We start from the raw sequence: 20147 nt of genomic DNA, 5'->3' as shown, positions 1-20147 counted from the left end.
GGAAAATTGTTGTAGGATTTTTTATTGTTACTGGTTCTAAGGCAGTGACAGTGCAGTGGAAATGTACTATCCTCTAGTATTTATTTGCTATTGATTCCTGATGTGCTGCTAGATACAAGCATTAACACCACCACCCACTACTGCAGATCTCTATTTCTCATAGGAGCTATTAGATACCTGAGCCAGAAGGGGACCATGGGACGCCCATAATACCTCTGATCCGGAAATGGACCCACATAACTCAGGAGCATATCACTCAATTGGGAGAAGGCGGTAGTCATAGGTAGCCCAGCAGGGGTATACAGACTCATAGCAAGGGGTCTCGTTAAACACTGACCCAGAGTCAGACTGTAATTGAAGCTGTGTGTGGAGGCCTTGATGTACGTTGACATGGACAGGACATGGCTCCTACCAGAGTGCAGTGTCTGCTTCAGAGATCAAAAGCTCTGTAGAAATAGCTGAGGCCAGTGTGCCCAGAATCAAAGCACACCTTGCGTTTTAAATGCACATGGTTTCATAGGGTTCCTAGTTTCCCCAGGGTTCCTCGATTTTATGAGTCAGCATTAAATTTTTGATTCACCAGGGTTCCTAGATTTTATGAGTCAGCATTAAACCTTTGATTCAGCAGGGTTCCTTGATTTTATGAGTCAGCATTAAATCTTTGATTCAGCAGGGTTCCTAGATTTTATGAGTCAGCATTAAACCTTTGATTCCCCATGGTTCCTAGATTTTATGAGTCAGCATTAAACCTTTGATCCACCAGAGTTCCTAGATTTTATGAGTTAGCATTAACCAAAGGACACATTTCCACCGGTCTAATGTCCATTGCTCGTGTTTCTTGGCCCAAGCAAGTCTATTCTTCTTATTGGTGTCCTTTAGTAGTTGTTTCTGTGCAGCCATGAGGCCTGATTCACACAGTCTCCTCTGAACAGTTGATGTTGAGATGTGTCTGTTACTTGAACTCTGTGAAGCATTTATTTGGGCAGCAATTTCTGAGGCTGGTAACTCTAATGAATTAATCCTCTGCATCAGAGGTACAGTAAATCTGGGTCTTCCTTTCCTGTGGCGGTCCTCATTAAATTTTCCATATTGACTGAGCTTCATGTCTTAAAGTGATGATGGATTGTCGTTTCTCTTTGCTTATTTGAGCTGTTCTTGCCATAATATAGACTTGGTCTTTTACCAAATATGTCTATCTTCTGTATAACACCCCTACCTTGTCACAACACAATTGATTGTCTCAAACGCATTAAGAAGGAAATAAATTCCACAAATTAACTTAACAAGGCACATCTGTTAATTGAAATGCATTCCAGGTGACTACCTCATGAAGCTGGTTGAGAGAATGCCAAGAGTGTGCAAAGCTGTCATCAAGGAAAAGGATGGCAACTTTGAAAAATCTCAAATATAAAATATATTCTTTATTTGTTTAACACTTTTTTTTCTTTTTTCAATATGTGTTATTTCATAGTTTTGATGTCTTCACTATTATTCTACAATGTAGAAATTAGTAAAAATAAAGAGAATCCCTTGAATGAGTAGGTGTGTCCAAACTTTTGACTGGTACTGTATCTTGAATATGTGGACTGTATCTCCATCTCTTGGCATCATGTACGTATATGTGTACAGCATCTCTCTATCTCTTGGCCTCATGAATATGTGGACTGTATCTCCATCTCTTGGAATCATGTATGCCTGGACTGTATCTCTCAAGATCCATTCAACTAACCTAATTTTTGATAGATAAATGGCTTGTCTTTTTATGGCAGGACTGAAGACAGAACTGGGAAAATGATAAGCCCTTTACGTAGTTGTGAGCTCTGTGCTCTGTTATGGAATGGCTCCAATAATATCATGTGATGTAATACTGTCTCTCCTCATAGGCAGGTCATTGGAGTCTATTTGATCCTGTACTGAAGGTGTTTAAACCAACTAGCTAATAACCAAAAACACCCTCCATCTTCAATGGGAAAACTCATTTGTTCCTGACCATATCATGAGCTGTGAAAACAGATGGAAAACAGCTCTCTCTCTCAGTCTAAATTCCGGCCTCCAAAGTCACGTTTAGGACATTCCCGCAGTGTATGGAAAGGACATGAGGGGGGTAGTAAAACCACAGCGTATGGACAGGACAGGACAGAAGGGGGGTAGTCAAATGGAAGGAGAGCTCTGTGTCTGCCTTTGGGGTAACTGTGGCTCCCAGGAGAGCACTTCCTGTTTGATGGGCTGAAAAAGTGCCAGAAGCTATAGAACCACACTGAGCCACGCTGAACACTAAAACTGGCCTTCTATCAAGGTCACCTTGTTGGTGGTGCAGGCATCTGTGAGCTCCATATATTCCAATCAAAATAAGTAGTAGGTTAAACGTATTCACATGTGTGGAAAGAATGTGGTCATTTTTCCTGTTCTGATCAGTGGTGTGCATCCTCAAGTCCTCAATGTAGCCAATGCCTTCAGGTTTGGAGACAGGTCATCTGTTTCCATAATGCTTGGTGTTCTGTATTACAATCTAACAACAGACGACCCTGAACCAGCCTCCTCTCTCATTGGCCATCTCTGTTAAGTGTGTAGCATCACTGTTGGCTCAATAACCCACATTTTTTCATTTAACATTGTTATCAGGACATATTCCAAAAGTATGAAAATCATCTCTTGTGCTGCCACTCCATACGGACGGGGATAGTAGTGATCTTAATCATTATCAACCCCATTTCAAGGTTTTCTTGTCTAGCTAAGATTCTTGAATCCTTGGTAAATGTACAACTTTGCTCTTTTTATCTGAGAAATGTAAACCAGTCAGGGTTTAGGGATGGGCAGAGCACTATTACAGCAACCACTTTAGTTGTTAATGATCTTGTCAATGCTGTTGACACTAAAATGAAATGTGCTGCTATGTTTGTGGACCTGTCAAAAGCTTTTGATACTGTTTATCAGGCTATTTTATTGAATATGTTTTTCTCGATCGGCCTGAGCTCTGACGCCTGTACATAGTTTCATGATTATCTTAGTGACAGAACTCAGGACATCGTGATGGATGGGGTTCAGTCTGAATTTCTTTAAGTACATAAAGGTGTACCACAGGGGTTGATTTTGGGACCTATTCTCTTCACGATTTATATATATTTTTTTTTTTTATGCGGATGATAGTATTATGTATGCTATTTCCCCGACTGTTGATCTGGCTGTGTCAAAACTACAGTCAGATTCAGAGCTATGCAGGAATCACTTGCTGATTTAAAACATGTGGGCAAAACAAAATACATGAGAAGGTTTCAGATGAACTACATGTTCAGTCATTAGATGGTTCTCCAATCGAACGTGTTCCTGCATATAAATACTGAGGCATTTGGATTGATATGGTTTTGATGTTTAAAAAACATATAGATGAGCTGGTTAAGAAGCTAAGATTTAGAGTTGGCTTTTTGTACAGAAACAGATTGTGTCTTTCTCTAAGCAGTAGGAGGCAGATTATTCAGTCAATTTTTTATCTGTTCTTGATTATGGTGATATTATTTATCAAAGTGCAGCTGGTACTCCTCTTAAACCTTTGGAAGCCATCTACCATAGTGCCCTTCGTTTAGTTTTGTTACAGGTGACAGTTTTAATAAATCATCACCGCATCCATTATCAAAATGTTGGCTGGACTTCACTAAAGACCCTCAGATCTCTGCATGACTTCCTTTTTGTTTACAAGGCCCTACTTCATAAACCTCTGTCTTATCTAACTTTGCTATTGAAGTATAGACACCGGAGATGCCTAACCCGTTCACAGAATTGGTTAACTGTTGAGGTTCCTACGGTCTCCACCGAGTTAGGTAAATCTGCTTTTAGTTTTAATTAATGCAACGTAATGCTTAATCTTGATGTTCTGGTGCCGTTCAGGTAATTTCAAGTATTGATTAGAGACTTATTTGTGGAGGAATGTAACTGATTCTCCGGGTGATTTGTGCTGTTTTATTTTTGCTTCCCATGACTGTGTTTAACTCGCTACTGTATATAGCCTGTCTTTTTACTGTTGTTTTATTTCTTTACCTACCTATTGTTCACCTAATACATTTTTTGCACTATTGCTTAGAGCCTGTAAGTAAGCATTTCACTGTAAGGTCTACACCTGTTGTATTCGGCACACGTGACAAATAAACTTTGATTTGATTAGATTTTGTATTTTAATGTGTATACACTGCCTAGAAGGCCAGCATACCGGAGCCGCCTCTTCACTGTTGACGTTGAGACTGGTGTTTTGCGGGTACTATTTAATGAAGCTGCCAGTTGAGGACTTGTGAGGCATCTGTTTCTCAAACTAGACACTCTAATGTACTTGTTCTCTTGCTCAGTTGTGCACCGGGGCCTCCCACTCCTCTTTCTATCCTGGTTAGTGCCAGTTTGCTCTGTTCTGTGAAGGGAGTAGTACTCAGTGTTGTACGAGATCTTCAGTTTCTTGGCAATTTCTCGCATGGAATTGCCTTCATTTCTCAGAAGAAGAATAGACTGACGAGTTTCAGAAGAAAGTTATTTGTTTCTGGACATTTTGAGCCTGTAATCGAACCCACAAATGCTGATGCTCAAGATACTCAACTAGTCTAAAGGCGGCCAGTTTTTTTGCTTCTTTAATCACCACAACAGTTTTCAGCTGTGCTAACATAATTGCAAAAGGGTTTTCTAATGATCAATTAGCCTTTTATAATTATAAACTTTGATTAGCTAACACAACGTGCCATTGGAACACAGGAGTGATGGTTGCTGATAATGGGCCTCTGTACGCCTATACGCCTCTGTACGCCTAAAAATCTGCCATTTCCAGCTACAATAGTCATTTACAACATTAACAATTTCTACACTGTATTTCTGATCAACTTGATGTTATTTTAATGGACAACAAATGTGCTATTCTTTAAAAAACAAGGACATTTCTAAGTGGCCCCAAACTGTTGAATGGTAGTGTATATACATACAGTGTACACTGAGTGTACAAAACATTAGGGACACCTTGCTAATATTGAGTTGCACCCCTTCTTTTTCCCTCAGAACAGCCTCAGTTCGTTGGGGCATGGACTCTACAAGGTGTCAAAAACGTTCCACAGGGATGCTGGCCCATGTTGACTCCATTGCTTCCCACATTTGTGTCAAGCTGGCTGGATGTCCTTTGGGTGGTGGATTCTTGATGCACACTGGAAACTGTTGAGCATGAAAAGCCCAGCAGCATTGCAGTTCTTGACACAAACCAGTGTGCCTGTCACCTACTACCATACCCTGTTCACAGGCACTTAAATATTTTGTTTTGCCCATTCACACTCTGAATGGCACACATACACAATCCATGTCTCAATTTTTCCCAGGGCTTAAATATCCTTATTTAACCTGTGTTCTCCCCTTCATATATACTGATTGAAGTGGATTTAACAAGTGACATCAATAAGGGATCATAGCTTTCACCTGGATTCACCTGGTCAGTCTATGTCATGGAAAGAGCAGGTGTTCTTAATGTTTTGTACTCTCAGATAGATAGATAGATAGATAGATAGATAGATAGATAGATAGATAGATAGATAGATAGATAGATAGATAGATAGATAGATAGATAGATAATTTAGTTTGGGTATAATATGTATATTTATGTTGTATATACAGGACACATTTGTAAAACAGACCTAGGTCTCAATAAGCAAGATGGCGCCGGAGGGTGGGGCTGCCGTCTTTCAGCTCTTAATCAACCATGCCATTTTGTTTGTCTTTTCACGTTGTACATAATGTTGCTGCTCCCATCTCTTATGACCGAAAAGAGCTTCTGGACATCAGAACTGGGATTACTCACCTCAAGTTGGACGAGGAGCTCTTCTTCAATGAGTCGGACACCAGGGATATACTACGGACGCCTGACCAGGACCAGATCCCTGTGATTCGCTGGAAAAGGAAACGTAGAGTTCGTGAAAAGAGATCGGAATGCCTTGTGAGGATCAGGCAACGAGTGGCTAATCTGCCCTTGCCTTCCGTTCTACTAGCTAACGTTCAATCAATGGAAAATAAATGGGACGAACTGAAAGCACGTATATCTTACCAACGGGACATTAAAAACTGTAATATCTTATGTCTCACCGAGTCGTGGCTGAAAGCAACATTAAGAACATACAGCTGGCGGGTTATACACTATCAGCAGGGGCGGGGGCCTATGCATTTATGTAAACAACAGCTGGTGCACGATATCTAAGGAAGTCTCAAGGTTTTGCCTACCTGAGGTAGAGTATCTCATGATAAGCTGTACCTCATTTCTATCAGCAAATTAAATATGCAACCAGAGGGGAAAAAATTATAGACCACCTTTACTCCACACACAGAGACACATACAAAGCTCTCCCTTGCCCTCCATTTGGCAAATCTGACCATAACTCTATCCTCCTGTTAATTAACAAGCAAAAATTAAAGCAGGAAGCACCAGTGACTCGGTCTATAAAAAAGTGGTCAGATGAAGCAGATGCTAAACTACAGGACTGTTTTGCTATCACAGACTGGAACATGACCCGGAATTCTTCCGATGTCGATGAGGAGTACATCACATCAGTCACTGGCTTTATCAATAAGTGCATCGAGAAAGTCATCCCCACAATGACTGTACGTACACACCCCAACCAGAAGCCATGGATTACAGGCAACATTCGCACTGAGCTAAAGGGTAGAGATGCCACTTTCAAGGAGCAGGACTCTAACCCAGAAGCTTATAAGAAATCCCGCTATGCCCTCCGACGAACCATCAAACAGGCAAAGCATCAATACAGGACTAAGATCGAATTACACCGGCTCCGACGCTCGTCAGATGTGGCAGTGCTTGCAAACTATTACAGACTACAAAGGGAAACACAGCCGAGAGCAGCCCAGTGACATGAGCCTACCAGACGAGCTAGATAACTTCTATGCTCGCTTCGAGGCAAGCAACACTTAAACATGCGAGAGCATCAGCTGTTCCGGGATGACTGTGTGATCGCACACTCTGCAGCCGATGTGATTAAGACCTTTAAACAGGTCAATATTCACAAGGCCGCTGGGCCAGACGAATTACCAGGACGTGTACTCCGACCAACTGGCAAGTGTCTTCACTGACATTTTCAACCTCTCCCTGTCTGAGTCTATAATACCAACATGTTTCAAGCAGACCACCATAGTCCACTCTGCCTAAATGACTACCGACCCATAGCACTCACGTCTGTAGCCATGAAATGCTTTGAAAGGTTGGTCATGGCTCACATCAACATCATTTTCCCAGAAACCCTAGACCCACTAAAATGTGCATACCGCACCAACCGATCCACAGATGATGCAATCTCTACTGCACTCCACACTGCCCTTTCCCACCTGGACAAAAGGAACACCTATGTGAAAACGCTATTCATTGACTACAGCTAACCGTTCATAGTTCCCTCAAAGCTCATCACTAAGCTAAGGACCATAGGACTAAACACCTCCCTCTGCAACTGGATCCTAGACTTCCTGACGGGCCGCCCTCAGGTGGTAAGGGTAGGTAACAACACATCCGCCATGCTGATCCTCAACACGGCGGCCCCTCAGTGGTGCGTGCTCAGTCCCCTCCTGTACTCTCTGTTCACTCATGACTGCACGGCCAGGCACAACTCCAGGCACAAGGCCTGATCACCGACAACCATGAGACAGTCTATAGGGAGGAGGTCAGAGACCTGACCGTGTGGCTTAAGGACAACAATCTCTCCCTCAATGTGATCAAGACAAAGAAGATGATTGTGGACTACAGGAAAAGGAGGACAGAGCACGCCCCCATTCCCATCGACGGGGTTGTAGTGGAGCAGGTTGAGAGCTTCAAGTTCCTTGGCATCCACATCACCAACAAAGTAACATGGTCCAAGCACACCAAGATAGTCGTGAAGAGGGCACGACAAGATTATTCCCCCTCAGGAGACTGAAAAGATTTGGCATGGGTCCTCAGATCCTCAAAAGGTTTTACAGCTGCACCATCGAGAGCATCCTGACGGGTTGCATCACCGCCTGGTATGGCAACTGCTCGGCCTCTGACCGCAAGGCACTACAGAGGGTAGTGCGTACGGCCCAGTACCTCACCAGGGCCAAGTTTCTGCCATCCAGGACCTCTATACCAGGCAGTGTCAGAGGAAGGCCCTAAAAATTGTCAAAGACTCCAGCCACCCTAGTCATAGACTGTTCTCTCTGCTACCGCATGGCAATCGGTACCGGAGCGCCAAATCTAGGTCCAAGAAGCTTCAAAACAGCTTCTACCCCCAAGCCATAAGACTCCTGATTGTCTCCATGTCAGGACAGCTCAGCCCTACACAGCACGCCTCACTGAACTCCATGTTAACCCCACCTGTTCCCTGCCAGGCTGCTGCATGACCAATGGTGGAGTCATAAACCGCCACCATTATTTACATTTTTTACATTTTTAGTCATTTTAGCAGACGCTCTTATCCAGAGCGACTTACAGTAGAGTGCATACATTTTATTACTTATTTTCTTTTATTTTATTTTTTTTACATACTGAGACAAGGATATCCCTACCGGCCAAACCCTCCCTAACCCGGACAACGCTATGCCAATTGTGCGTCGCCCCACGGACCTCCCGGTTGCGGCCGGCTGCGACAGAGCCTGGGCCCGAACCCAGCCCAGCCTGGGCGCGAACCCAGAGACTCTGGTGGCGCAGCTAGCACTGCGATGCAGTGCCCTAGACCACTGCGCCACCCGGGAGGTTATGCACCCCTTTCCTGCTACCCACCAAATGTTAAACATCCCACGCACAGGAAAGACAGAGTCATCAGATTAAATTTAATGAAGAACAGACATACAGTACAGTTATGCACAAGGTTAACCCTGACACAACCTTGACACACAGCATCTGCCATAAGAGTCTCTACATGGTTAGCACAAGGTAATAGATAATTTTATCAAGCTATACAATAACACTTGTTTATCTCCTACTAGAGATTTGACAAGGCTTTTGAAATTGCTGACAAATTCCAGGGAAAAACACTCTCTCAGACACGTCTGATTAGGCTGAAAAACTAATCCGTGAACAACACTGCCAACCTGAAAAATGCACTGAGGATTTATGGCCTAACGCCCATCTGGAATCAACACTGGAATGAATTCTAACACCAGCCTACCTTAATCAGTTATTATTACTCATTGTGTATTTATTCCTTGTGTTATTAGTCATGAAGAGGGCACGACAAAGCCTATTCCCCCTCAGGAAACTAGAAAGATTTGGCATGGGTCCTGAGATCCTCAAAAGGTTCTACAGCTGCAACATCAAGAGCATCCTGACTGGTTGCATCACTGCCTAGTACTGCAATTGCTCGGCCTCTGACCGCAAGGCACTACAGAGGGTAGTGCGTACGGCCCAGTACATCACCGGAGCTAAGCTGCCTGCCATCCAGGACCTCTACACCAGGCAGTGTCAGAGGAAGGCCCTAAAAATGGTCAAATACCCCAGCCACCGCAGTCATAGACTGTTCTCTCTACTACCGCATGGCAAGCGGTACCGGAGTGCCAAGTCTAGGACAAAAAGGCTTCTCAACAGTTTTTACCCCCAAGCCATAAGACTCCTGAACAGGTAATCAAATGGCTACCCGGACAATTTGCATTGTTTGCCCCCCCCCCCCCCAACCAACCCCTCTCTTTACGCTGCTGCTACTCTCTGTTTATCATATATGCATAGTCACTTTAACTATACATTCATGTACATACTACCTGAATTGGGCCGACCAACCAGTGCTCCCGCACATTGGCTAACCGGGCTATCTGCATTGTGTCCCACCCACCACCCGCCAAACCCTCTTTTACGCTACTGCTACTCTCTGTTTATCATATATGCATAGTCACTTTAACCATATCTACATGTACATACTACCTCAATCAGCCTGACTAACCGGTGTCTGTATGTAGCCTCACTACTTTTATAGCCTCGCTATACTGTATATAGCCTGTATTTTTACTGTTGTTGTATTTCTTTACCTACCTATTGTTCACCTAATATATTTTTTGCACTTTTGGTTAGAGTCTGTAAGTAAGCATTTCACTGTAAGGTCTACCTACACCTGCTGTATTCGGCGCACGTGACAAATACACTTTGATTTGATTATTTTTCTATTATTTATATTTTTCCTCTCTCTGCACTGTTGGGAAGTAAACATTTCACTGTTAGTCTACGCCTGTTATTTACGAAGCAAAACATTTGATTTGACAGACCTACCTACCCATGTTATACTGCAACACGGTCCACGTGACTGACTGTGCCCAACCCACAGGCTGGTGATAACAAGCATCTTAGGGGGGCTGTCTTCAGCACGGTGCCCTGTTAATAATGGATCATCTGCTGCATTGTTTTTTACTACAGCCAGTCAGTAGCTCTCTTTCTCGCCCTCGTGACTTCACAGCTCTGGTGAGAGAGACTCATTGTGTTGCCGTTCACGTCTACTCGGTTGTCTGCCTCACAGAGCCTCTGGGAATGGAGAAACTTCAGTCTGCTGTTAAATGAATACTCCACAAAGACACTTTGAGAGCTTCTATCTGCAAAAAGAGGATTCTGAGATAATTGGCTTTAAAGTCAGCCATTTTTATACTGTATTCTTTTGAACTTAACAACATAACTTGGGGGTAATTAGAGTACTATATAGGTAGAGAACATTGAATAGAACAACGCTGTGCAGATAGAACCTTATAGTCCCAAGCTCTCGTTTTATCATGGCCTCTTATCTGTGGCACAGACCAATAGCGAAACCCACTGATGGAATGATAGTATATTCTACCAGTTGGAACGAATTGATAAAGCAGTGTTTCATTCTGCAATGACTGGTTGATGACTACTGATACTACAGTTGATCAAAAAACAACTAGTTGACAAGCTAGCATAACATCTCACCATTGATGAGTTCGGTAATACTGAGACCTTACCATACTCATGCAATCACTACTACAGCCCTCATTAATGAAGTGACGATGTTTGCTGTCTGCATCAAAACACTGCTAATTTAAGACAGTGGGAGTGTCTACGACAACCATCCATTCATAATTAACTTCAGACTCTCTCGCATAGCAACTAGTGACTCTACTGGCATAGTTAACTGTGATTGGCTAAATGCTAAAGCTATACAGACCATGGTGTAGTACAGACTCCCTAATTTAGTTATAGGTTACAGACATGGAATGGAGTCATGGCATGTTTACTTGTGTTGCTGTTGCCCAAGGTGAAAGTTGAGAAGGTTATTTGTTAATTACATCCAAAATGACTGCCTTTCTACACAAGTAGTTGACACATAAGCCAAACAAGGGAACTATAATCATTATAATTAAAAAAGGGAACTATAATCATTATAATTAAACAAGGGAACTATAACCAAATCCCTCCCTGCCTTAAGCTTGTGTTGTTTTGTGAAACTGAGTGAGGAGTCGATGAGGGGATTGTCACTGGTGTTTAGTAACACAGAAAGACGGAGACCTTGGGCCATCTGAAGAATGGTTGACCTTCAAAACCACAGCTTCAATCCTGCTGACTTTAGGTCACGTGCATTAGTAGAGACATATGGCACTCTAATTAAGCAATAAGGGCAGAGGGGGTGTGGTATATGGCCAATATACCATGGCTAAGGGCTGGTCTTAGCACAACGCAACGCAGAGTGCCTACACACAGCCCTTAGCCGTGGTATATTGGCCATATATCACAAACCCCCGAGGTGCCTTATTGCTATTATAAACTGTTTACCAACGTAATTAGAGCAGTAAAAATAATTGTTTTGTCATTCCCGTGGTATATGGTCTGATATACCACAGCTGTCTGCCAATCAGCATTCAGGGGTAAAACCACACAGTTCATTATAAACTGGGTGGTTTGAGCCCTGAATGCTGATTGGCTGACAGCCGTGGTATGACACAGCTATAATAGCAATAAGTCACCTCAGGGTTTGTGGTATATGTCCAATATGTCACAGCCAAGGGCTGTATCCAGGCAATCCACGTTGTGTCGCACGTAAGAACAGCCATTAGCCATGGTATATTGGCCATATACCACACCCCCCCGGGCCTTATTAAGTAGCAGTCACTTAACAAAAGACATGGCAATATTCAATCCCTAAATGGCCTATACTTCCATTGGATTTAAAAAAGCTCAAGAATAACTATACAGTATCTAATAATGCAAGCTCATGGGAAATCACATTGCAAATCTGGGATCCTACAGCTGCAGACGGAAGCTGGCGAGGAGACTATAACCTTGTCTGCAATGTTTCCCTCAGACTTTATATATGAGGCAGAGCCTTAATGTAGACGTCTCTTAAAAGTCCCAACAACAGTGATGAAGAAATGTTGAGGTGTAGAGGAACACAAGGTTTTCACATCAACAAATCACCTCATGCCCATAATGCTGTTCTACAAACAATACCGTACTTCTAAGCACATGTCAAGTAGAGTTCAGAGAAATATAGCAAACAGGAAACCACGGACGTCTCCAGCATCATACATTGAATCTTAATTTGAAAGATGGCACCAACAGAGATGGTCGCCTCTCTTCAGATCCTTAGAAAAAGTTTTTTTATGTATTATTTCTTACATTGTTAGTCCAAGAAATCTCAAGTGTTATTACATACAGCCGGGAATTACTATTGGATATAAAAGCAACGACAACTTACCAACATTACGACCAGGAATACGTCTTTCCCGAAGCAGATCCTTTGTTCGGACCTCCACCCTGGACATGGGATCTTATCCCAGAGGATAAGACGGAGCGGCCTATTGGTCAGACTTAGAAGGCGAGCACACCATCCACCGCTTCCGAGCAAATTACTAGCCAATGTCCAATCTCTAGACAACAAGGTGGACGAAATTAGGGCACGAGTTGCCTTCCAGAGAGACATCAGAGATTGTAATATTCACGGATACATTGCTCAGAGTCGGTACAGAAACCTGGTTTCTTCATGTTTCGCACTGACAGAAACAAGCATCTCTCTGGTAAGAAGAAGGGCGGGGGTGTATGCCTTATGATTAACGACTCGTGGTGTAATCATAACAACATACAGGAATTCAAGTCCTTTTGTTCACCTGACATAGAATTCCTTACAATCAAATCCCGACTGCATTATCTTCCTAGAGAATTCTCTTCGATTATAGTCACAGCCGTGTATATCCCCCCCAAGCAGATGCTGCGACGGCCCTGAAAGAAGTTTACTGGACTCTATGTAAACTGGAAACCATACATCCTGAGGCTGCATTTATTGTAGCTGGGGATTTTAACAAAGCAAATCTGAGAACAATTCTTCCTAAATTCTATCAGCATATCGAATGCATGACACGATTTGGTAGCACTCTGGACCACTGCTACTCTAACTTCCACGATGCATACAAAGCCCTCCCCCATCCTCCATTCAGCAAATCTGGTCATGACTCCATTTTATTGCTCCCCTGCTATAGGCAAAATCTAAAATAGGAACCACCCGTGCTCAGCTCCATCCAACGCTGGCCTGACCAATCGGATTCCTCGCTTTAAGATTGCTTCGAATACGTGGACTGGGATATGTTCCGCATAGCCTCAGACAATAATATTGATGTATACGCTGACTCGGTGAGCGAGTTTATTAGCAAGTGCATTGGAGATGTGGTAGCCACTGTGACAATTAAAACGTTTCCTAACCAGAAACTGTGGAATTATGGTAGCATTCGCACTAAACTGAAAGCGCAAACCACCGCTTTTAAACATGGCAAGGCGACTGGAAACATGACCGAATACAAACAGTGTAGCTATTCCCTCCGCAAGGCAATCAAACAAGCAAAGCGTCAGTATAGAGTTAAAGTAGTCACAATTCAACGGCTCAAACATGGGACATATGTGGCAGGGTCTACAGTCAATCATAGATTACAAAAATATAAACAGCCCTGCCGTGCACACCAACGTCTTGCTCCCAGATAAATTAAACAACTTCTTTGCTCGCTTTGAGGACAATACAGTGCCACTAACAGAGCCTGCTACCAAAGCCTGTTAGCACTCCTTCTCCGTGGCCTACATGAGTAAAACATTTAAACGTGTTAACACTCCCAAGGCCACCGGACCAGACGGCATCCCTAGACGCGTCCTCAGAGCATGCGCAGACCAGCTGGTTAGTGTGTTTACGGACATATTCAACCAATCCCTATCCCAGTCTGCTGTCCCCACATGCTTCAAGATGGCCACCATTGTTCCTGTTCCCAAGAAAGCTAAGGTAACTGAGCTAAACGACTACCGCCCCAAAGCACACACTTCTGTCATCATGAAGTGCTTTGAGAGACTAGTCAAGGATCATGTCACCTCCACCCTACCTGATACCCTAGACCCACTCCAATTTGCTTACCGCCCCAATAGGTCCACTGACGATGCAATCACCATCACACTGCACACTGCCCTATCTCATCTGGACAAGAGGAAAACCTATGTAAGAACACTGTTCATTGACTACAGCTCAGCATTTAGCCCCATAGTACCCTCTAAAATTGTCATTAAACTCGAGACCCTGGGTCTCGACCCCGTCCTGTGGAACTGGGTCATGGAATTTCTGACGGGCCGACCTCAGGTGGTGAAGGTAGGAAACAACATCTCCACCCCGCTGATCCTCAACACTGTGCGTTCTCAGCCCTCTCTTGTACTCCCTGTTCAGCCATGACAGCATGGCCATGCACGCTTCCAACTCAATCATCAAGTTTGCAGATGACACCACAGTGGTAGGCTTGATTACCAACAACGACGAGATGGCCTACAGGGAGGAGGTGAGGGCCTTCGGAGTTTGGTGTCAGGAAAATAACCTCTCACTCAACGTCAGCAAAACAAAGGAGATGATCGTGGACTTCAGAAAACAGCATAAGGAACACCAACCACATCCACATCAACGGGACAGTAGTGGAGAAGGTGGAACATTTTAAGTTCCTCGGCGTACACATCACGGACAAACTGAAATGGTCCACACACACAGACAGCGTGGTGAAGAAGGCGCAGCAGCGCCTCTAACCTCAGGAGGCTGAAGAAATTTGGCTTGTCACCAAAAACACTCACAAACTTTTACAGATGCACAATCGAGAGCATCCTGTCGGGCTGTATCACCGCCTGGTATGGCAATTGCACCGCCCTTAACCGTAAGGCTCTCCAGATGGTAGTGCGGTCTGCACAACGCATCACCAGGGGCAAACTACCTGCCCTCCAGGACACCTACACCACCCGATGTCACAGGAAGGCCAAAAAGATCATCAAGGAAAACAACAACCCGAGCCACTGCCTGTTCACCCCGCTACCATCCAGAAGGTGAGGTCAGTACAGGTGCATCAAAGCTGGGACCGAGAGACTAAAAAACAGCTTCTATCTCAAGGCCATCAGACTGTTAAACAGCCATCAATAACATTGAGTGGCTGCTGCCAACATACAGACTAAAATCTCTGACCACTTTAATAAATGGACTCAACAATGGTATCACTAGTCACTTTAAATAATGCCACTTTAATAATCTGTACATATCCTACACTACTCATCGCATATGTGCTGTATATACTGTATTCTATTCTATACCATCTACTGCATCTTGCCTATGCTGCACGGCCATCACTCATCCATATATTTATATGTACATATTCTTATTAATCCCTTTACATTTGTGTGTATAAGGTAGTTGTGGTGAATTTGTTATATTACTTGTTAGATATTACTGCATTGTCGGAACTAGAAGCACAAGCATTTTGCTACACTCGCATTAACATCTGCTAACCATGTGTATGTGACCAATAAAATTTGATTTGATTTGATAATACACTGACAGGGGCTGAATAGAATAGAATGAGTCTCCATTGCCAGAGAGGTGAACATGTGTGTTATAGATTGACCCGAGAGAAAACATGTGACCGAGCTCTCAAACACTTACATCATCATCTTAATCAGTCCCCATGACAACACATCCCCACCCTATGATCAACCTCCTGTTGAAAATAAACCTCATTCCCACCGCTGTCGGTGGGACACATGATGCCGTTATTATCTACGTAATACCTCCCCTGTCTGCTGTGGGAGGGAGGGTACGTAATACGTCCCCTGTCTGCTGTGGGAGGGAGGGTACGTAATACCTCCCCTGTTTGCTGTGGGAGGGAGGGTACGTAATACCTCCCCTGTCTACTGTGGGAGGGAGGGTACGTAATACCTCCCCTGTCTACTGTGGGAGGGAGGGTACGTAATACCTCCCCTGTCTGCTGTGGGGGGGAGGGTACGTAATACCTCCCCTGTCTGCTGTGGGAGGGAGGTACGTAATACCTCCCCTGTCTGCTGTGGGAGGGAGGGTACGTAATACCTCCCCTGTCTGCTGTGGGAGGGAGGGTACGTAATACGTCCCCTGTCTGCTGTGGGAGGGAGGTACGTAATACCTCCCCTGTCTGCTGTGGGAGGGAGGGTACGTAATACCTCCCCTGTCTGCTGTGGGAGGGAGGGTACGTAATACGTCCCCTGTCTGCTGTGGGAGGGAGGGTACGTAATACCTCCCCTGTCTACTGTGGGAGGGAGGGTACGTAATACCTCCCCTGTCTGCTGTGGGGGGGAGGGTACGTGGGCAGGCGGGTCGATCTGTGTCCTGGTTCTGTAGTTTCTCTCCCATCAAGGAGATCTGCAGTACTGGAGGGTTTAATCAGGGTAAGAGACAGAGGGGGACACAGTATACTATATCTCTTCTGCTGGGTCCCTAGCTACTGACATATGATGAGATGGTGCTGAAGGTGTAAAGACATGCTGGACGTCCTTTTACATTCTAGTCATTTAGCAGACACTCTTTTCCAGAGCGACTTAGAGTAAAGAGCACATTCGTTTTCAGACTTTTTCATCCTGTCCCCAACAGTGGGAATCGAACCCACAACCCTGACGTTGAAAGCGCCATGCTCTACCATCTGAGTCACACAGGACCTCAACAATAATATGTTTTTACTCTTTGTGGTAAAGATAGCAGATGTTCTAAATGATAGCCGTAGCTCAAATATAGAAAGGGAAGATAGCGGGAGAAAGAATGAGGAGAGTAATGTAAGAAAACAAAAGCAGTGGGTAGAAAAAATTGCAACTGCTCAGACCTCTCATTCCAGCATCTACTATGTATGTCTGTAAATCAAGCGTGAAGGGTTAGATATTGCATTCACCATTTTGTTGAATTGCATCATTCTATTCCATTGTGTTCACACAGACTGATTTCATGGACTAGGCTTAATGCGGCCATACCGTCTTCAAAGGAGACCCCAACGCAATCAACAGAATACCCATGTCCCCCACCCTTCTTTCCCTAACCAATTACTTTTACAGATGATATTCTCTGACGAGTTCAAAAGCCACACATGTTTCCCAACCCAGCCTGAAACTGGATACAGGTAATCTGATTGGTCCCTTAGATTATCTCAATTAAGTGCAGCAGGCTCAACCGAGACATACAACAAAAACAGATTCAGTTGGAGATGAACGTAACTAATTAATGAATTGTAAAACCTAATGTGAAATGTGTTCGATCCTTCACAGCTTCACACCGTAATGCAAGTGCCTCCCTAACGGCTGTTGGCTGAATCATATTGGTAATCAATTTTACGTTGATTTCCACGGTTCGTCTCCGGTTACTGCTGATGTATGGGGCCATTGAAGTTTAATTTTATTTTACAATGCACACAGAAAGGCTCTCATACTATACATCGTAACGTCCTGTAACGTCCTGTAGCGCCTGGCTCTGCACCACCTGTTGTTCTTGTTGTCTTGGTGATGTGTAAAGTCAGTTTAGCTGATTCACGGACAACTGACAACACCTATAGGAAGTGTTCCCACTAGCTCTGTGTGCGATGGCAATGCCATTTTAACAGTCCTCCATTCATACATGGGAAGTGGCCTACACCAATGCAAACACAGCAGTTATAACAAAGCCTCCATGCATCACCACTAGGGCCAACACACACACACACACACACACACACACACACACACACACACACACACACACACACACACACACACACACACACACACACACACACACACACACACACACACACACACACACACACACACCTTGGAACCTGACAATGCCACCTAACCAATTCTGTCAGTCACATTGTACTCTACGTCATCCCATTCAGTGACCTCACTCCTCCTACAACAAACACTACCATTAACAAAAACAAGCACAATAGTATCCCAGCTGTGACACAAGGATCCTATTTTCCACCTTCAAACAGAGAAGGGAGAAAGAGTGTTTTTGTTTGAGTGAACAGAGGACTGTATTTTATGTGAACTGACGGTGGTGTTGAGGATTCATCATGGTGTTCTGATGGGTTTGTTGGTTCTGAAACCTCCTTAACAGCAGCCAGGGAATAGTTAACACAACTAAAGCCTTTTCCCTCTCCATGTTGTATCTAGCAGTCTGCTCTGTTGCCAACACATGTAGATGTATTCACCTCTAAAGAGGCTAGGGGCCCTCGACGTCAGGAAACCTGTTTTGCCTCCCCTAAGTGCCAGGAATAGAAGATGAACACACACACACACACACAGACACACACACACTCTATATCCCCAAAATCGAAGACTTCCTTTGGATTCCCTGGCTCGGGTGACCAGACATGCGAGGTTGCCTAGCAACCCTGTCTCCATGCGAGGAGATGGAGGTGTTGAGTGATGGGATCACAGTGTGTCAGCTCACAGGGTTTGGCTGGACTGTCAGAGAGACAGGAGAGGAAGTTCAGCTGCACGGAGAAAACCATCTCTTCTCATCTCCAAGCTGACCTCCCCAGGTAAAATACCCCAATGCTCAAATGTATAAGGTTTATATCTGTCAACCTGAAGAACAGCTGCCATTTTTCAGAGAATCTTTTGATGGGAAAGACCACACAAGTAGCAGACTGGTGGAGAATGAGTAGGCTATACATCTTTCTGCTTGTATTTCTGTCATCAGCTGTTATTGGGTGATAACATTCATTCATAATTCTGTCTTTAAGACTTAGCAAACAACCCCCTCAGAACAAATGACAAGTGTTACTGTGAGACAACAGAAAAGATGAGGAGGGACATCAGTCCAACAAAGGTGCATGTAAGAAGAGGCTTTGACCGTTGTACGGGGGAAGACTATGCATCGTCAAGCCTCCGTGGGGCTCAGAAGAACACAGGATTATCCACGTGCAGGGGTCGGTCTCAACATGTCTTCCCAGATGCATGAGAGAAGCGTGTCATTTCTCTGAGGCGCTAAAACAGGATTATGGTAGAGTGGTACAACAGTATAGTGATACTACAGCAGAGTGGTACAACAGTATAGTGATACTACAGAAGAGTGGTACTACAGTAGAGTGGTACTACAGTAGAGTGGTACTACAGTATAGTGATACTACAGTAGAGTGGTACTACAGTGGAGTGATACTACAGCAGAGTGGTACTACAGTGGAGTGATACTACAGCAGAGTGGTACAACAGTATAGTGATACTACAGAAGAGTGGTACTACAGTAGAGTGGTACTACAGTAGAGTGGTACTACAGTAGAGTGATACTACAGCAGGGTGGTACTACAGTAGAGTGGTACTACAGTAGTACAGTAGAGTGGTACTACAGTAGTACAGTAGAGTGATACTACAGTAGAGTGGTACTACAGGGTACAACAGTAAAGTGGTACTACAGTAGAGTGGTACTACAGTAGTACAGTAGAGTGGCACTACAGTAGTACTGTAGAGTGATACTACAGTAGAGTGGTACTACAGTATAGTGGTACTACAGTAGGGTAGTAGAATGGTACTACAGTAGAATGGTATTATAGGGTACTACAGTAGAGTGATACTACAGTAGAGTGGTACTACAGGGTACAACAGTAAAGTCGTACTACAGTAGAATGGTATTATAGGGTACTACAGTAGAGTGGTACAACAGTAGAGTGGTACTACAGTACTACAGTAGGGTGGTACTACAGTACAACAGTAGAGTGGTACTACAGTAGAGTGGTACTACGGTAGAATGACAGTACAGAGTACTACAGTAGAATGATACTAAAGTAAATTGGTACTACAGTAGAGAGGTACTACAGTAGAGTAATACAACAGTACAGTGGTACTACAGTAGAGTGATACCACAGTAGAGTGGTACGACAGTAGAGTGGTACTACAGTGCAGTAGAGTGGTACTACAG

The 20147-nt window shown here is 44.0% G+C and overlaps 1 protein-coding gene across 4 annotated transcripts in view; it reads right to left on the bottom strand.

The window, feature by feature from the left end:
- The window catches only part of LOC139539012 (rho GTPase-activating protein 15-like), a 157654-nt gene that overhangs the window by 73847 nt on the left and 63660 nt on the right, over positions 1 to 20147 (bottom strand). For all 4 annotated transcript variants that reach the window (XM_071341672.1, XM_071341670.1, XM_071341671.1 and 1 more), the window contains one exon: positions 5813 to 5901. In XM_071341672.1, the coding sequence (XP_071197773.1) occupies positions 5813 to 5901 (89 nt within the window). The remainder of the gene's footprint in view (positions 1 to 5812; positions 5902 to 20147) is intronic.

The sequence above is a fragment of the Salvelinus alpinus genome, chromosome 14 (assembly GCF_045679555.1).
Source record: "Salvelinus alpinus chromosome 14, SLU_Salpinus.1, whole genome shotgun sequence".
NCBI classification, from domain to species: domain Eukaryota; kingdom Metazoa; phylum Chordata; class Actinopteri; order Salmoniformes; family Salmonidae; genus Salvelinus; species Salvelinus alpinus.
Note: the sequence above shows the minus strand (reverse complement) of the source record. Positions and strands in the feature narration are given on the sequence as shown.